This window comes from Pseudorasbora parva, chromosome 9, assembly GCF_024679245.1.
Source record: "Pseudorasbora parva isolate DD20220531a chromosome 9, ASM2467924v1, whole genome shotgun sequence".
Lineage (NCBI taxonomy): Eukaryota > Metazoa > Chordata > Actinopteri > Cypriniformes > Gobionidae > Pseudorasbora > Pseudorasbora parva.
Window position 1 is genome coordinate 844,646 of NC_090180.1, and position 20,009 is coordinate 864,654.

General features: G+C 41.9%; 1 protein-coding gene across 1 annotated transcript; it reads right to left on the reverse strand.

Annotated features, from left to right (window-relative positions):
• Window positions 1-223: 223 nt before the first annotated feature.
• lamc2 (laminin, gamma 2) lies at window positions 224-18,712 on the reverse strand. The gene is made up of 22 exons (XM_067453470.1): window positions 18,554-18,712; window positions 14,552-14,728; window positions 13,876-13,999; window positions 13,009-13,151; window positions 12,587-12,718; window positions 12,251-12,440; window positions 10,346-10,458; window positions 9,593-9,808; window positions 8,938-9,117; window positions 7,654-7,887; window positions 6,960-7,096; window positions 6,444-6,600; window positions 5,725-5,930; window positions 5,497-5,576; window positions 3,978-4,115; window positions 3,420-3,564; window positions 2,970-3,119; window positions 2,725-2,839; window positions 1,756-1,952; window positions 1,249-1,407; window positions 1,071-1,170; window positions 224-826 (listed from the first exon to the last, which is right to left on the reverse strand). Exons 1-22 carry the CDS (start codon window positions 18,627-18,629, stop codon window positions 573-575), a joined length of 3,423 nt encoding a protein of 1,140 aa, XP_067309571.1. The 5' UTR covers window positions 18,630-18,712; the 3' UTR covers window positions 224-572.
• Window positions 18,713-20,009: the final 1,297 nt, after the last annotated feature.

Sequence of the window (20,009 nt, forward strand, 5' to 3'; positions counted from 1 at the left end):
ACAATATTGATCCAATCATTGATCATTGAAGCAATGCAGTTTCAGATATGATACACATTTATATATTAATTACCCAAATGGAAATATCTTTGGCAATCATTCAAAACAGAAATATAATTTACCTCACTGCAAAAAAATGCTCTTCTTATTTAGTATTTTTCCCCGTTTCCAATCCAAATATCTAAATATTCTAAAATCAAGATGCATTTACTAGATAAGTCAAACGACATGAGATATTTTTTCTTGTTTTCTGGAGAAAAATATCTAAATGAAGAGAGTTTTTGCTTAAAACAGGCAAAATGATCTGCCAATGGGGTGAGAGAAATAATCTTATTTCTGATTATTTCCGTAAATGCATCTTGATAGATATTTAGACTGGAAACAAGACCAAATGACTGAGTAAGAAGAGCATTTCTTGCAGTGTTTACATCAAACTTCACAGTAATATTTTTCTAATTTAAAAAATAAATACTAAATACATCTCTCAGACAGTACAAAATCATGTTATATACGATAAAAAAAACGTTTGTGTTGAAAAGTAACATTGAATGAAAGCGTCGCTGGCCGAGCCTTCACGGCCTCTCGATCGGGGGAATGTTGTAACAGCCGTCGGGAATGTTCCTCCGGATCTCCTCTAAGTTGGCGATGTCCTCCAGGATGGTGTTGATGTCGGTGAGCATGCCTGCGACGGAGGCCCTCTGCTGGGCTTCCTTCTCCTCCAGCTCCCTGAGTCTGGGCTGGAGCTCCGTCTCCACACGGATGCGGCTCTTCCTGATGGCCTTCTCCAGCTCGGACACGCGGCCCTCATCCACTGTCCCAGGAGTTCCTGCAGAGCAATATTACAGTCAGGCACAGTGAATGGGAATGTACATCTAGATATGAACATATATTCAGAAGCACATCATATTTATTCAGCTCTGCCTCCAACATTTATGGAAGCTTGTTTCTGCCACAGAATAAAACTATTTTAAAGATAACAAAAAAAGATGCTTCCAGAGGTCCTCTGCTTAATATTATTAATTCAATATATAACGATGAATAATATTCAATGAGTAACGGCTATAACTCACCCAGTGAGCTCATGATATCAGTGATCGTCTGTAAAGTGTCGCTGACGGCATCTCTGGCGTTCTTGGCGTTCTGCAGCGCTCCGGTGGACTCCACCAATGTCTGATTCCACAAACAGGAAACCACATTTAGCATCTCCACGATAAGCCGTATATGCTTTCAAATAATCAGTGTTCTTACATTCTTGGCTTGAGTTATCTGTGCTTTTGCCTTGTCTTTCTCTTCATTCAGTCTGTCCTTAGTTTCAGATGCTTTTATATTCAGTCCATCCACGTCCACTTTCAGTTTAGTGGCAGCTGCCAAAATATCAGAAGTAGAAGGAAGCGAATCGGCCATTCCCTGTGGAGACACACACACACACACACACACACACACACACATCCTGTGAGCACATCCAAAACCTTCTGCACTTCAAAACATGCTCCTTTTATAAAAAATTAAATAAAATCTAAATGAAGAGAGTTTTTGCTTAAAACAGGCAAAATGATCTGCCAATGGGGTGAGAAAAATAATCTTAATTAAGATTTCAAACAGAAATCAGATTATTTTTCTCACCCCATTGGCAGATCATTTTGCCTGTTTTAAGCAAAAACTCATTTTCCCAGAAAACAAGGAAAAACATCTTGTGTGGTTTTACTGATCTAGTAATAATGTCAGAAATATTAAACAGATAAGCGGTCGGCGTACCTCCAGTTTGGACGCAGTGTTTGTGAGCGTGTTAATCGTGTCCTGAGCATCTCTGTAGTGAGAAGACATCGCATCCAGGATGTCCTGAGTCTTAGTGTTGTCCGCGATGGCCTTCTGGACGGTGGCGTTGATATCAGGCAGTTTTCTCATGGCAGCGTCCGCAAGATCCTTATTACCAGCAATCTGCTCATCAAAATCTGAGGAAAGACCCGAGACATTTAATAGTGTTGTATAGTTTAAATGAAGACAGAGCATTATCTGGAGATCTATAAGACATTTAAAAAGAATTAATACTTTTATTCAGCAATGGATGCAATGGATTAATGTCTTACAAAAGATTTCAAATAAATGCTGAACTTTTCATCATCAAAGAATCCTGAAAATAATCACAGCGTCCACAAAAACATTCGACTGTTTTATCATTGATAATAATAAGAAATGTTTCTTGATTTAAAGGATCATGAGGCACTGAAGTGTAAATAGTCTAAATATCTAAAAAATCTTACATTTAGAAGCATTTAATAGACAAGCAAAATATTTTATTTGGTCTTGGGGGAAAATAACTAAATGAAGAGAGTTTCCACCCCAGTGGCAGATTATTTTGCTAATCTTAAATAGATTGTCACTCAATTTTAAATTATTTTTCCCCAAAACAAGACAATTACTTTTGCTTGTCTAGTAAATGTTTCTTAATGTAAGAATTTTTTTGATATTTGGACTGGAAACAAGACAAAAATACTGAGGAAGAAGAGCATTTTTTGCAGGAATACCATTAAAAATAACAGTTAAAATTGTAATAATATTTCACACTATTCCTGTTTTTTGCTGTATATCTAACTGAATAAATGCATCTCTTGTGAGCAGAAGTGACTCCTTCCACAAACATTACACATCTCGCCGACCCCGATCTTCTCAGCGGTAATGTGTGTATGAGATTTAATAGACCTAAAGGCCAGCGTTCATCCGCACCTTTGAGCGTCTCTAGTGTCTTTTCCAGACTATCTTTGTTGTTGGCAAACATTTCCAGAGATGTGTTTTTGACTGCTTCAGCTGCGTTTGCCCTGGCAAGAAGTTTGTCTTGAACCTTAAATCAAATAAAAACATTGGTTAAGTTTCCTGTTGACCACACCGTCTCTTCATACCATCAACATAAGATCATCACATTCTTAGACATCTTCCTCTGTGAGCATGTTTGGTGTCAGGATCTGATTTACCTGTTGGGAAGTCTTGGCCTTGTTCAACAGATCGGCTGTCTCCTTCTGTTCATTGAGCATATACTGCTGGAAGTCCTGATACTGGGATACATTTCCCTCCACCAAACCCTTCAGATTGTCAAACATGGAAACCACACCAGCAATGTCCTTCTGCGGAAAGAGAAAGGCTTTGATTAATAACTTCCAGAGACGCAATAGAGTCTTACACAAGAAAAAAATATCTCATGTCGTTTTACTGATCTAGTAAATGCATCTTGATTTAAGAATTGTTAGATATTCGGACTGGAAACGAGACAGAATGACTGAGGAAGAAGAGCCTTTTTTGCAGCGTGACACCAGCAAATGTTTTCTGGAAGATAATCGGGTGCTGAACAAAGGCATGAGGCTCCTGTATTCCCCTATTTTTACTCAAACTCTTCTGCATGCGTAAATACTGAAGCCATATTTTACCGCCAGAGTCTTTGGGAGTGTGTTCTCCAGGTCCGATAACTGTGTGAGAGCGTTCTGAGCGACGCCGCTCTCCTGTCCAGCTGCTTCAGTCACTGTAATGGCCTTACTCTCCAGCCCCAGCACTTTGGTTACATCTGCTTCATACCTGAGAACAACAGCAGCACACATTAGGCTCACGGTCTTTACCTCAGCACAATAAAGGCCGAACGCTTGAGGTCTGAGGAGAGTAAGATCTTGTTTAACCGTGTTTGGTAACACTTTATTTTAAGGTTCAGTTATTAACTATTAACTAGTGGATTATTAGCATGTATATTACTATGATATTGTCTGTTTATTAGCACTTATAAAGCTCATATTAATGCCTTATTCTGCATGAACTTATTCTACATCCCTTAATCCGACCCAATACCTAAACTTAAACGCTACAAAAACTACCTTACTAACTATTAATAAGCAGTAAATTAGGAGTTTATTGAGGCAGAAGTCGGAGTTAATAGTGAATGTGTGCTCCCCATACTAAAGTGTTACCCAGTGTTTCTTAAGCTATAAGCAACTTACTGTCTTTTGAGGTCCTTGACCTTGTCTTTGACCATATTTTCTCGGTTGACGACACCTCGGATGAGATCTAGAGCTTTCTCAGATTCTGCTAGAGAACTGGCTGCTATAGTCTCCACTGAATCTGCCTCACCTTGATGCCTGGAAAAGAAAACACCAGTCAGTTTCACACATATTTTTGATGCACAGCATATACACTATATTGCCAAAAGTTGCCAAAAGTTGTGACGCCTGCCTCTACATGCACATGAGCTTTAATTTAATGCCATCCCATTGTTAATCCGTTGGACGAGAAGGCCTGGCTCTCAGTCTCCGCTCTAATTCATCCCAAAGCTGTTCTATCGGGTTGAGCTCAGGACTCTGTGCAGGCCAGTCCAGTTCCTCCACACCAAACTCCTCATCCATGTCTTTATGGAGCGACGCTTTGTGCACTGGAGCGCAGTCATGCTGGGACAGGAAGGGGCCGTCCACAAACTGATCCCACAAAGTTGAGAGCATGAAATTGTCCAAAATGTTCCTTTCACCGGAACCAACCCCTTAAAAACAACCCCAAGCCCACAATCCCCCCTCCACCAAACTTTACACTTGGCACATTGCAGTCAGGCGAGTCCCGTTCTCCTGGCAACGGCCAAACCCATACTCGTCCATGGGATTGTCAGACTGAAGCGTGATTGGTCGCTCAGAGAACACGTCTCACTGCTCTAGAGTCCAGTGGCGGCTGCTTTACTCCACTGCATCCCACGCTTTGCATTGCTCTTGGTGATGTAAGGCTTGGATGAGATGCTCGGCCATGGAAACCCATTCCATGAAGCTCTCTCCGCTGTTCTTGAGCTCATCTGAAGGCCACAGAAGTCTGAAGGTCTGGAGCTGTTGACTCTGCAGAAAGCTGGAGACTTCTGCCCACTGTGACCCTCAGCATGCGCTGACCCCGCTCTGGGATTTAACACTTCGTGGCTGAGTTGCTGTTGTTCCCAATGGCTTCCACTTTGTTATAATCCCACTAACAGTTGAGCGTGGAATATTTAGAAGTGAGGAAATGTCAGGAATGGACTTATTGCACAGGTGTCAGCCTATCACGGCCCCACGCTTGAGTTCACTGAGCTCCTGAGAGCGACCCATTCTTTCACTAATGTGTGTAGAAGCGTCTGCAGGCCGAGAGCTGGAGTTATACACCTGTGGACATGAAGAGACTGAACACCTGAACTCAGAGATCTGGAGGAGCGGCACAATACTTTTGGCAATATAGTGATATAGTGGCATTTTAACGATTCATGCAAATAATGCAACTCAATAATCATGCATAGTTATGATAGCAAAATAAATAGGCTTATAAGCTGTTCAACTTTTTGTTTGATTTATGACTTTTTACTTTGTACAATAATGTCTTCACTTGATGTTCAATGTAAAGTCTGGAAAAGTTCAGAACCACAGTGTAACTGTTGAAAACTATTAAAGCCTCTTATTAAGTCTTATTAGTTTTGGATCCCAACATGTTTTGCTGTTTGTGGCACTCATGACATACCGCTCAGCAAGATCAGCAGCTCTCTGAACTAAACCAGACAGGGTGTCCACACCTGGAACAGCATCACCTGAGGGAAGCTCCTGAGAGAGACGGATGAGCGAAATACTGAGAGTTCTCAAAACAACATTTATTCTTTTATTAACTCAATGCGACAGATCAACTGTCTGAAAAGCTGATGCTACAATAACACCAATATTAATATAACACCCATACGAATGAAATACTCACAGCCTTTTGGATGTCCCGATTGGCCTGCTGCAGTTTAATCTGGATGTCCCTGATGAGGTTCTGGACTTCTGAGACCTCGGCTCTCTGCCGCTGATCCTGGTTTCTGATGCGGTCCACAGTGCTCAGCAAAGCCTCCATCTTACTGTCCTCTCTCAGCTGCGAGCGGCTAATGCTCGCCAGTTTATCCTGGAGCTGTTTCTCTGTACCTGTTCGGTATTACAAAAATCAGTCTTAAACACAGACACTGAAAATACACTGCAAACGCTCTTCTTATTTAGCTAATTGTCTTCCGGTCCAAATATCGACAAATTCTTAAATCAAGATGCATTTACTAAATAATGACATAAGATATTTGTTCTTGTTTTCTGGAGAAAAATATCAAAGTGAGTTACTGCTTAAAACAGGCAAAATGATCTGCCAATGGGGTGAGAGAAATAATCTTATTTCTGTTTGGGACGGAAACAAGAAACAAGATTTCAATCAGAAATAAGATTATTTCTCTCACCCCATTGGCAGATCATTTTGCCTGTTTTAAGCAAAAACTCTCTTCATTTAGATTTTATTTTCAACAAAACAAGAAAAAATATCGCATGTGGTTTTACTGATCTAGTAAATGCATCTTGACTTAGGAATTGTTCGATATTTAGACTGCAAACATAAGAAAGTGGCAGCATTTGCTTTGCAGTGAATCTCTTAAAACAAGCGAAGGATTGTCGTACTTGTGAGGTCATTGGCTCTGATCTCCAGGTTTTGCAGCATGACTTCTGCGGCCCTGACGGCTCGCTCCATCTGAGCATCGCTGACTGGAGCATCTTCACCGCCGATTCCTCTAAATAAATCCTCCATTTCCTGCAGCTGTCGGGCATAAACCTCTATCTGTATCAAACACAAAGATCCACATTTATCTACCAGTGATTCATAATGCCTCGGCTTTAGCAGCTGCAGGGACAGACCCAGCGCTAAACGTCCTCATTTAATGTTTTCAGTCGTCTTTAGCCTTGAGTGAACAGGCTTTTCCCTGGGTTTGGTAAATGCACTACGGTTCACAGCAGTGGGATTGTCTTTAAATGTGTGTGTGTGTGTTGGTCCCTGGGCAAACACACACTTAATTCCACCCACACAGTCAGTGTTCGAGATCAGCTCCAAAGCAACATACCGTTATATCACTCTCCAGATGATAAACAATCATCACATTATAAATGTAGTGTTTGTTTATGGAGTGTGTAGAGTCTTACCGTGCTCCTGATGGGGTTAAAGCAGGATGGGCATGAGGCTCGCTCACACTTGAGGCCTTCGAAGCCTTCCACACACTCACACTGGCCTTTATCACTGCAGGAGCCGGACACAGAGCCCACACGGCTGCAGTCACAGGCTACAGTCAGGACACACAGCAGAGACATTAATATCACACGCGTCATTAACATCACACGCGTCATTAATATCGCACTCATCATTAACATCACACTCGTCATTAACATCACACTCGTCATTAACATCACACTCGTCATTAACATCACACTCGTCATTAACATCACACTCGTCATTAACATCACACTCGTCATTAACATCACACTCTACATTATTATTCCTGCAGCATTATATGTGGTGTTGTGTGTGTGTGTGTGTGTGTATCCCGTACCCTGGCAGGGCTCTGTGGGGGGTGTGTGTGTGTGTGTCGTACCCTGGCAGGGCTCTGTGGGGTGTGTGTGTGTGTGTGTGTCCCGTACCCTGGCAGGGCTCTGTGGGGTGTGTGTGTGTGTGTCCCGTACCCTGGCAGGGCTCTGTGGGGTGTGTGTGTGTGTGTCCCGTACCCTGGCAGGGCTCTGTGGGGTGTGTGTGTGTGTGTGTGTGTGTGTGTGTGTCCCGTACCCTGGCAGGGCTCTGTGGTGTGTGTGTGTGTGTGTGTGAGTGTGTGTGTGTGTCCCGTACCCTGGCAGGGCTCTGTGGGGTGTGTGTGGTAGTATCCGTCCTCACAGCTCTCGCACTGGGGGCCGGTGCTGTGGCTCAAGCACTTCTCACAGCGGCCGGTGCGGCGGTCACAGATGCCCACGGCGTTCGGGTCCACGTGGCCGTGGCACTGGCAGGCCTGGCATGGTTGGGGCGGGCCGAACTCTCCCAGGGGGTCGCCATAGAAACCATCGTCACATATTTCACAACGAGACCCTTTAAAAACATTACATATAGAAATTATGCATTTAATATATTTAAAGTTCCTCACTGAGTCTAGTGCATGACTTCAGACGACTCGCAACATAGTGCATGAGTATCGCTTACACTCTAAAAAATGGGTTGAAAATGGACAGTGTTTGTTTTGGGATGTTTTAGCCCAGTGATTGGGTTGTTTTAGCCCAGCAATTGGGTTGTTTTATCCAAGGGAATGGGTTGTTTTAGCCCAGGGAATGGGTTGTTTTAGCCCTGCAGTTGGGTTGTTTTATCCAAGGGAATGGGTTGTTTTAGCCCTGCAGTTGGGTTGTTTTATCCAAGGGAATGGGTTGTTTTAGCCCAGGGAATGGGTTGTTTTAGCCCTGCAGTTGGGTTCTTTTATCCAAGGGAATGGGTTGTTTTATCCAAGGGAATGGGTTGTTTTATCCAAGGGAATGGGTTGTTTTATCCAAGGGAATGGGTTGTTTTAGCCCAGCGAATGAGTTCTTTTAGCCCAGCGAATGGTTTGTTTTAGCCCAGCGAATGGGCTGTTTTATCCAAGGGAATGGGTTGTTTTAGCCCAGCGAATGAGTTCTTTTAGCCCAGCGAATGGTTTGTTTTAGCCCAGCGAATGGGCTGTTTTATCCAAGGGAATGGGTTGTTTTAGCCCAGTGGTTGGGTTGTTTTAATCCAGTGAATGGGTTGTTTTAGCCCAGTGGTTGGGTTGTTTTAATCCAGTGAATGGGTTGTTTTAGCCCAGTGGTTGGGTTGTTTTAATCCAGTGAATGGGTTGTTTTAGCCCAGCGGTTGGGTTAAACTTTTGCCCAACGTGCTGAGTAGTTTATTTAACCCAACTATTGTTTAAAAATTACTATATGGCTTAAAATTAACTCAAAGTTCAAAACAACCCAACCACTGTGTTAAAACAGCAGCATTTTTAGAGTGTACTTTTCTGATACTTTTATTGTGTTTTTAACATGCTTTCATTATATTGAAAAGAGAAGCCATAATATAATAATGTAGTGTGAGTGCCCGTCCCCTGTGAGAGCGATCCCCAGCCCTGACCCTCACCTGCAGTGCCGCGGGGGCAGCGGGCACACACCACATGACCCTGGGGCCCCGGGGCCACCGAGCAGGCGCCTCCCTCAGGGCACGGGCACTTCAGGCAGGAGCTGGGCGGCCCGCGGCTAGCATAATAACCCCTGGGGCACATCTGCAGATTGGGGATCTCATCCGCTGAGTAACAGCCTCCTGCAAACACAACACACACACACACACACACAGCTCAGCTGCTGCTTCAGCAATCACACACACACTACAAAACATGCTCCTTATTTACTATTTTTGTCTTGTTTCCAGTCTAAATATCTAAATATTCATAAATCAAGATGCATTTACTAGATCAGGAAAACGACATAAAATATTATTGCTTGTTTTCTGGGAAATAAAATCTAAATGAAGAGAGTTTTTGCTTAAAACAGGCAAAATAATCTGCCAATGGGGTGAGAAAAATAATCTTAATTCAAACAGAAAACAAGATTATTTATCTTATTTTAAGCAAAAACTCTTTTCATTTTGAGTTATTTTTTCCCAAAACAAGACAATTACTTTTACTCGCAGAGTAAATGTTTCTTATTGTAAGAATTGTTAGATATTTGGACTAGAAACAAGACAAAAATACTGAGTAAGAAGAGCGTGTATTGGATTGAGATGTGAGATGTGAGACCTGTCTCCGGATCGCATGTTCCTCCCTGACAGGAGCAGGGCTCGCAGGGGCCCCGGGGGCCTTGGCCTGGGACACGCCTCCTGAATCCTGGAGCACAGCGCTCACAGAACAGCCCATAATAACCCGCGGGGCATCGGCACTGCTGCACCCACACCGCAGGAGAGCCAGGACCCGCTTTAGCGGACACCAGAGTCACGTCATCCAGATAGCCACGCCCTGAGGACACACACACACACCTGTTATAACCATGCCCTGAGGACACACACACATCAGTTATTCTGCATTATGCTCTTCTAATTTAGTATTTTTGTCTTGTTTCCAGTCTAAATATCTAACAAGTCTTAAATCAAGATTATTTCTCTCACCCCATTGGCAGATCATTTTGCCTGTTTTAAGCAAAAACTCTCTTCATTTAGATTTTATTTCCCAGAAAACAAGCAAAAATATCTTTACTGATCTAGTAAATGCATCTTGATTTAAGAATATTTAGATATTTGGACTTCAAACAAGACAAAAATACTAAATAAGAAGAGTGATTTTTGTGTTGTGTTGTGTTGTGTTGTGTTGTGTTGTGTTGTGTTGTGTTGTGTTGTGTTGTGTTGTGTTGTGTTGTGTTGTGTTGTGTTGTGTTGTGTTGTGTTGTGTTGTGTTGTGTTGTGTTGTGTTGTGTTGTGTTGTGTTGTGTTGTGTTGTGTGTGCGCGTGTGCGCGTGTGTGTGCAGCTGATGCAGGACTGGAGAGATTAAACACACACCGTTTTCCCCAAAGGTTCCTCTGATTTTGATGGCTGTAAGATTGCTCAGAAGAGTTTGAAACTCCGCGGATGAGAGCTGCGGTCTCCATTTGCTGCCGGGCTGCTCGTCCAGTCTATATGAAGTACAGTAATAATAATTATTATACCTTTAAACAATCAGTTAGTATCAAATCTGGCCGATAATGATAACTGTAACGTTCATAATTATAGTCATTTTCATGTTATGGCTCTGCCCACTGTTATCCTCCAGGGCCCAGTAATAGCCTTTTGACCACTGTAGTGGACATCATATTCTGGAGCGTTTCTCGGACATCCTGAACGCCGGCGTTTTAATCAGGATGTCCTTTATAGAGCACACTCTGGGCTTTACACAGAGACCAGTGCTCGAGCTTTCAGGACAACAACAACTAATCGGCCTTTAAAAACGGCTGGCATTCATGTTTAGCACTCTTATGGAAATATGATAATATTTTGTAATTATAATTTAAATCTGATTAATTTTCAAATTGTTTGTTATAAGTCAACATCTCAGGAAAATGGGGTTTATAATCAAAATATGACTTTCTGTTACAAAACAGGGCATTGGTTTGATTAATGTCCACTGTAGAGGACACTTAAACCATGATCATCAGGAGACACAACGAGTCAATAGGGAAAGAAATGACATATTAATATTCCTATATATTAGATATCATTATGAAAATGTTGCAGACTATTGCTCCCGTTACGATGCACCAAGAACACATTAATATGCAAATTAGATGCATTGCATTGCATTGAAAATCCAAGTATGGCCATTTTACACACACTTACTGCATAAAGTAAAATGGTAAATCAATGTATTCAGTTATTTCACAGCTCAGAATCATCTTTAACCAAAGATTGTTTTTTAAAAATCCTGAAAACTAAAAATTGATTGGTAAATTAAAACAAACTTTCCTTTATAGGCAAAAATTATGTCCATTTATTTTTTAACCGGTTGAGTCCTGGTGTCCGCTATAGAGGATCTATCATAACATATAATATTTCAAAACAAAAAAGGTCCTTTTGTTTCTTATGCTCTAAACAATGTGATGACAAAACTTTTGGTATCCCTTTATAATCCGTGTGCACTAATATCAATAATTAATGCTGAACTAATGCCCAGATAATCCTGAGTTAATGACTGACTGATGAAGAACTCACACATTTATTAATGATCACTGATGAACATTAGACATCATATATAGATGAAATAATCATTCAATCGTTATTAGTTAAATGTGTCATAATGTATTAATTAATTCTATTAACTAATTCAAAATTAATTCAAAAGCCAAACCCACAATGGCATATTAGTTAATCAATGAGTTAATAGAGATGAGCCTCAACAGGAAAAGTCAGAACATAATGACACCTTTATAAATCATCAGCTAATGATTAATTAAAGCAGACGACTGGAAGCTGAAACGCATGGCTAATTAACACATTCATTTACATTATTAGTTCATATAATATGTTATTGTGGAATTAATACATTATGACACGTTTAACTAATGACAATTGAATGATGATTTAATCTATTACTGATGTCTAATGTTCATCAGTGATCATTAATAAATGTGTGAGTTCTTCATCAGTCAGTCATTAACTCAGGATTATCTGCGCATTAGTTCAGCATTAATTATTGATATTAGTGCACACGGATTATAAAGGGATACCGAGATAGTTTTTCTGGGTCCCATCGCTCACTCAAGTATATACTCGTGTCCAAAAAGACAAAAGTCTTCAATAGGAGGTCAGGGTAAAAACGGGCTGTGTTTCTTTATAAAACACACTGATGCTGCTGACCTGAAGCTGTGTGTGTGTGTGTGTGTGTGTGTGTGTGTGTGTGTGTGTGTGTGTGTGTGTGTGTGTGTGTCTGACCTGAAGCTGTATGAGAGTTTCTTCCCACAGGGCACCACGGTCCTCAGGTCCCCTAATGAAGCCGAGACCTTCAGCCCGGAGCCTTCCAGCTGCACATCAGACACGGACGGCCTTCGCACGCCTCGGTCCAGACGCAGAGAGAAGCTGAGAGTCTGACCATAGCTCAAGGCCTGGTTCCCCAGGTAAGAGGCTACACACACACACACACACACACACACACAAGAGTTTACAGGCACGCTCTTAAGCCCATTATACCTAATAATCCGACAGCGAACATGCTCATGCACTGCAAAATTTAGCAAGATTCCTGATATTGCCATATCGTGCTCGACATACCGGGAGCGAACAGATAAACCGGCCGGATGTCTGTAGAGATGACCTCGAGGTCTCTGTGTGTGGGAGACCATCTGAAGTCCACCTGAGAGGAGCTCAGGCCTTGAGCTGAGGCCGGCCTCCAGCCCTCCGGACCTGAGACAACACACACACATCAGCAGAGACAACACACACACATCAGCAGAGAGAACACACACACACACATCAGCAGAGAAAGCACACACACATCAGCAGAGAAAGCACACACACATCAGCAGAGACAACACACACACACATCAGCAGAGACAACACACACACACATCAGCAGGGACAACACACACACATCAGCAGAGACAACACACACACATCAGCAGACACAACACACACACATCAGCAAACACAACACACACGTGTGCTTTCCTAAAGCCAGAGAGCCCAGAGCTCACCGTTGTCAAACGTGGAGGTGATGTTGTGAATGGAATAGCCCTCCGCTGAGGAACACACACTCGAATGGCCGTGGCAGAAGCAGGGCACACACTCCTCTGTGTTAAATGTAAGGTGGCCATTGATGCGGGACCGACAGCTTTGCCTGCGTGAGAAGAACATTAATTAAAGGGATAGTTTAAAAGCAGAACAGGAGAACACTAATGAAGATTAACTCAGCCGTTGGTGTGTGTCGGTCATATAATGATGTGAATGGGGAACAATTCTAGGAGAGCAAAACAAACAAACATGCTTAGAGAACACACACACACACACACACACACACACACACACACACACACACACACACACACACACCCTGCTGCTCCTGACGACACACTGATGTCTTAAGACACGAACCCACGCGCTTCACTTCTGGTGAGGTCAATAATACACGATCTGGATATAAGCGCGTTCCAGCTGTTGGATATGGCGCTGTATTTGAGGTAAAAATAACACAAATACTGTTGTGTTTCTCTCAGAAACCGATGGGTTCGTGTCTTAAGACATCAGTGTGTCGTCAGGAGCAGCAGGGTGTGTGTGTGTGTGTGTGTGTGTGTGTGTGTGTGTGTGTGTGTGTGTGTTCTCTAAGCATGTTTGTTTGTTTTGCTCTCATAGAATTGTTCCCCATTCACATCATTATATGACCGACACACAGCAACAGTTGAGTTAAAATCTTCATTTGTGTTCTCCTGAAGAAACACACACACCTACATGTGGATGCCCTGGGGTCAGCAGATCAACATCAGGCTCATTACTGGCTCAACTAATGCTTTAAACCCAACAAACCTGCATATTAACAGTCAGATAGCAGGGCTCATTATTCTCACCTCAAAGACTGGCATCCATTGGCAGTCGGCTGAGATCCGTCAGGACAGCGGTCACACTTGTCTCCAGAAATGCCCAGTTTACAGGAACACCGTCCCTCATTATTGCAGACCGGACTCTGAGACCCTGAGCACAAACCAGCATTTAAATCCAGTCCAGACTAACACTCACCCAAAGCATATCTTACAATCTGGAGCAAAAGAAAGATACTGTACTGCTCATAAACAAAAGATACGCCCAAAAATGAAAACGAGCCCATGATTTACTCTCCCTCAAGCCATCCTAGGTGTGTATGACATTCTTCTTGCTTTCATTCATCTATCATCATAAAAGTGCATCTATAATCTTTAATAATAGATAGATGCACGTTTACGATGATAGATGCACTTTTATGGCCTTCAAAACAGAACCAGTCATTGATTGCCATTATAAGGCCTGGTAGAGTCAGCACATTTATTAATATAACTCTGATTGTGTTCGTCTGACAGATGAATGTCACACACACCTAGGATGAGCTGAGGGAGAGGAAATCATGGGCTCATTTTTGGCTGAACTATCCCTTTAAAAGTGTTGGATGCTCAAACAAACCCCTTTAAACATTTTTAAAGACAAGCGATTGCTTTGAGAACATGTGTTCCTGTAAGAGGAGCTCAGGAGAGTAACGGCGGCTCCTCTGACCTGCGGTGTGGCAGTCGCAGGGCTGGCAGTCGTCTCCTGCCCTCTGGTGGTAATATCCTTCCTTACAGCCTTCACAGTGCCGGCCTGCGGTGTTTCCTCCGCAGTTTATACAGGCCAGCCCCAGAGGATCCGCTCGGCAGTACCGCGCTTTACCATGGCACACGCAGGCGGTGGAGGCTACAACACAAACAACACGGCTTAAAGGAACTGTATGTAAGATTGTGGCCAAAACTGGTCCTGCAATCTAGCCTGCTGTGGTCATCCTCAGCTCTAGTCAGAATATGAGTCTGATGCTCATTGGGCTGTGATTATGGGCCGTGTTTCAACCCAACCAGGAAAAACCTCGATTGGACAGACCGACAACCAATCAGAGCAGCGGAGCGACGCACATGGGCCTTTTTAGGGGGGCTTTCAGCAGTTAACTATGTAATTAACCTTTAAAACATATGAAACTGGCTTCGGCTTCGTCCCGTTTTTTAGCCTGTCACTCCAATCCGCAGTGCTCTGAGCAGAGCGCAGTGCACGTCAGAAGCAGAGGTGTGTGTGTGTGTGTGTAAATCTGAGCGTCATTGGTCTGTCACCGCTCGTCAATATCAAAACATTTTATAAAACCAATCAAATCAGAGTAGGCGGGCTTTATGGTCCCACAGAAACTGCTGAGGCTGAGCGCAAATTTTAGCAGCGCAACTCGATGTCAAGTAAGATAAATGTAAGCAGCTATTAGTTAATAGCGCAATTTTGGACCTTTGGATAGTGCTACCATTTTTTCTACAGGCCTATCCCTCACTGGGGGCTGAGCCCCCCTAAAATGAAAATCCTAGAAACGCCCCTGGCGACGCATAACGTTACTTGTCAACAGAACTCAACTGCACTGTGTTGCCAAGTCTGCGGTTTACCCGCCAGTTGTTTTCCATGTCCGCGGGTTGAAGCGACCTCAATTATGGGATATATAGACCCAGGAATGCCAATTTTAGCAGCAACCTTGCCAAAATAACACACATTTTACCCCCAAACCCCATTTTTTCCGGAGAACCCATCCGAGAAGCTATTGGGCTTGTTTTGGGCTAGTAGTTGGCAGACTTGAGGTTGCCAGATTGGCTGCAGGATCAGCAGAACGTTTGTAGATCTGCAGCTGTGGTAACTAGAGCAGATCTGGCAACCCCAAACACTACTGACTCCTGATTGGTCGATAGGTGGAGGGCGGAGCTTCAGGCCAAAACACAACATGACATCATCAACATCCGCTGAGGGGCGGCAACAACTTTATAATGACACTATCCTGCCGGACTACTGTTGGCAGTGATTTAAGTGTTTGACATAAACATGATTTATTAATGTCTAGAGACATATCAGGGCCCTTTTATGATTAATTCAAATACTTTTTTACATACTCTGTGCAATAACCCTAACTCTCTGCTGAGGTTAAAGAATCTGCTGACTTTTTACAGTCTCTGAAAATATCGCATAGTCAAAGTTAACTGGCACCAGACACGGTTTTAGTGATATTGCTGAGAGCATGGGAAACACATCTGAAACACCGTCGTACACCTATAAAAGCAGCGCTGTAGATAACACCCCACCCTGAGGTACATTCAGCATTCACTCACATTCAACATTATTCACGAATACTCAAACCCACAAACCAGAAGCTCAATGACAAAACCACAGCTGAAAACAAGACTCTGAAAGACACGCCGGACACCAGCTTTAAAAGGGAAAGAGAAAGCCCTCAGCTGTGTAAGCACTTCTGATCATGAAGGATTACCTGCGATAAAACACCCTGGTCCATGTTCAGCCAGGCCTCCAGTGGGCTGAACACACACGGCGATTATGTGTTAGATAATAGGCTTCGAGGCGAGGGCAAGCTCACTCTTGTAGGTGATTTATCATAAAGCTATATCGTGGTGATATGAAGTCAGCATGAAGCAAACCTCATCCCCTCAGAACAGACATGCCATCCTCCTAATGTGGCAACAGCGGGTCAAAACCATCCCATCATTACAGGACGTGTTTGTGCAGATATCGTTATCACGATCAAAATAAACTACGGACCGCGCAGAGTGGGTTTATATAGTAGAGGTTTATAACACACACACACACACACACACACACACACACACACACACACACACACACACACACACACACACACACACACACACACACACACACGGGTTAAAACTCTTCATGACCGGATTGTGTTAACTCGTTGCCATAACACTGTATACAGGAAACATTACACCAAGATTAAAACATCTTTGGAATATCACTGAACACTTGGCAACAGTACATTTCCTACTAAAGTTAATATTTCATCTGTGTTTTGTGTTTATTTAAAACTCGACAAATTTGATATTATTATGATTTAATAGTTACACTGCAAAAAAAAAAAAAAAAAAGCTCTTCTTACTCAGTATTTTTGTCGTGTTTCTAGTCTAAATATCTAACAATTCTTACATTAAGAAACATTTACCTGGTAAATAATTTACCTGTTAAGATAAATAATCTGCCAATGGGGTGAGAGAAATAATCTTTGTTTGAATTAAGATTATTTTTCTCACCCCATTGGCAGATTATTTATCTTATTTTAAGCAAAAACTCTCTTCGTTTGGAGTTATTTTCCCCAAAACAAGACAATTACTTTTGCTTGTCCAGTAAATACTTCTTGTTTTAATATTTTTATTTTTAGATGTTTGGACTAGAAACAAGACAAAAATACTGAGTAAGAAAAGCATTTTTTGCAGTGTGAGATGTTCAGTGGAGCAGGCGGGGCATGTTGTCACACCGAGCCCCTATTATAAATATGATATGATCTATACTTTTATGAATTCTGTTGAGAAACCATGAGATAAACACTGAGAGTCAATGTCCATAAGTTATTAACTATGATGCTGTGTTTTCAGGTGTTTGTTGTCAAACTCAAACATTTTGTTTATTTTTAATAATTAAAAAATGGCATTATTTTATACGAAAAAGTTAGTAATTGTATTTTGACAAAATATGTTAGTCTTGTAAGTATATTTTAGATTAGATATTAATCTGCCATATGCTCATGTTACTCCACCTCAAGAGAAAAGTACACACTGTATTAATGAAATAATAAAGATGTGACCTGTTAACGGCCTCCTCTCTGTTGAGCACAGATCTGAGAGCCTTATGGGAACCATAACTGTGTGTTTATGGAGCAGATCTCACAGAAAAGCATCCGTATCCTCTTCTAATATTCATTCTTTCCTATAATGCACAGGTGACTGACTGTATGCTCATTGTTAATAAGTGCCTCTATTTTATATAATGCCATTATATTACCCGGCCCTTTAAGCATTTTGTTTAGCATTTTTCGTTCTTTTTATTCCTTTATTTGTAATAACTTCAAAATAAAAATAATAAATAAAATAAAAAATCTCACAGAAAAGCAGAAACAAAGAAATAAAAGATTTGCTTTTCAAAGAGATTTTTCCCAAACATTTTTTGTTCAATTATTTATTTTATTTTATTTATATATTTATATAAATATTTATTTATCTATTTTATCACCTTTTTGCAGATCACTTAATAGTGTAACAAAATTATTTTTAAAGTCATACGTCAGACAATGCACACATGATAAATATGCAATTTAATATTTTGTAGAATAGTTTTTAAAATGCACTGCTTGACATTACTTTATCTATTTCTACATTAATAAATGAAGAGTAAATATCATGTGGGACACTTTCTGATCTGTCTAAACCAGCACAATATAATTTTATATAGTTAGATATATAAAGAAATGCCCCCTTACTTTAGAATTGTCCCAAATCGACAGCTTTTAAATATATTAATATTAGACTGCAATTTATTCTGCAATCTCCTTATTCTATATTCGGTGAAGTTATAAAAACTCGTGCAAACAAATCAGCTTTCAGCCATCATATCCAAGCAATAAATAACACATTTAGTCAGCACACTAATGTACAAATACATATAATAAAATGAATATGCAGGCAAATGTTGACTTACATCGAAGCGTCCCCTCAGTTTGAGCCCAGAGGCAAACTGCGCACAGAAAGATCCAGCTGCTCTTCATTTTCCACATCCAAGAATCAGGATCCACCAGCTCGTTCTGTCTGTTATAGAGTGAGTGTGTGTGTGTGTGTATGTGTGAGAGAGAGTATATGAGGTGTGTGTGAGACGGACACCTGAATGTTATGCCAGCTGATCCCTGCGCGCGCATTTAAAAACTCCCGACCTGACAAGCGCGGGCACGCCGAGCCCCGTGTCTCAGTGTGTGTGTGTGTGTGTGTGTGTGTGTGTGTGTGTGTGTGTGTGTGTGTGTGTACTCACGAGTGATTCACAGAACGAGAGGAAATGCATCATTCCTCACATGAAGACGTGCTGCCAGAGTCAGAAAACAGCACGAGAACAATTAAACCCATTGTTCATAATGCTGAGATTATATTAGCTACATATAATGCCTGAGGCTCTATTAATGCTATATGCTAGATAGGACCATCCATACATCAAGGCACCTGTTAGTGGGTGGGATATATTAGGCAGCAAGTGAACATTTAGTCCTCAGAGTTGATGTGTGTGAAGCAGGAGAAATGGGCAAGCGTAAGGATTTGAGCGAGTTTGGCCAGATTGTGACGGCTAGACGACTGGGTCAGAGCATCTCCAAAACTGCAGGATGCACTATGGGAAGAAGGCGAGCCGGCGGAGGCAGTGTGATGCTTTGGCCAATGTTCTGCTGGGAAACCTTGGGTCCTCCATCCATGTGGATGTTACTTTGACACGCTCCACCTACCTAAGCATTGCTGAGACCATGTTCAGCCTTTGATGGAAACGGTATTCTGGTGGCTGTGGCTCTTCCAGCAGGATAATGCTCCTGACACAAAGCACAAATGCTTCAGGAATGGTTTGAGGAGCACAACAACCAGTTTGAGGCGTCGACTCGGCCTCCAGATTCCCCAGATCTCAATCCAATCGAGCATCTGTGGGATGAGCCGAACAAACTAGTCCGATCCACCTCGCAACTTACAGGACTTAAAGGATCTGCTGCTAACATCTTGGTGATTTCAGATACCACAGCACACCTTCAGGGGTCTAGAGGAGTCTATCAGAGACGGGTCAGCAACACAATATCATAATGTTATGCCTGACCGGTGTATTGGTATTCATGTATTGTTTGTATTGAACACCATGGCAGGAGCACCACACCCAACCTGAAGAGCGAGCACCAGACTGAAGCCATAGATATTTAGCAATCATAAACAGCCTGAGATTGCAGTTTTCTTCTTTACCACACACTCATTTATGGGTACATTAACTACAATAACTCATCCACAATGAGACTGCGTTTCATGTTTGGGCATATGAAAAACGTTCAACACATCAAGTGAATTTAAAGAATGAACTATAGGCATTAAAGTCCTAAAGCAGCTCATTATTCGTAGCTCTTCTTATTCAGTATTCGGTG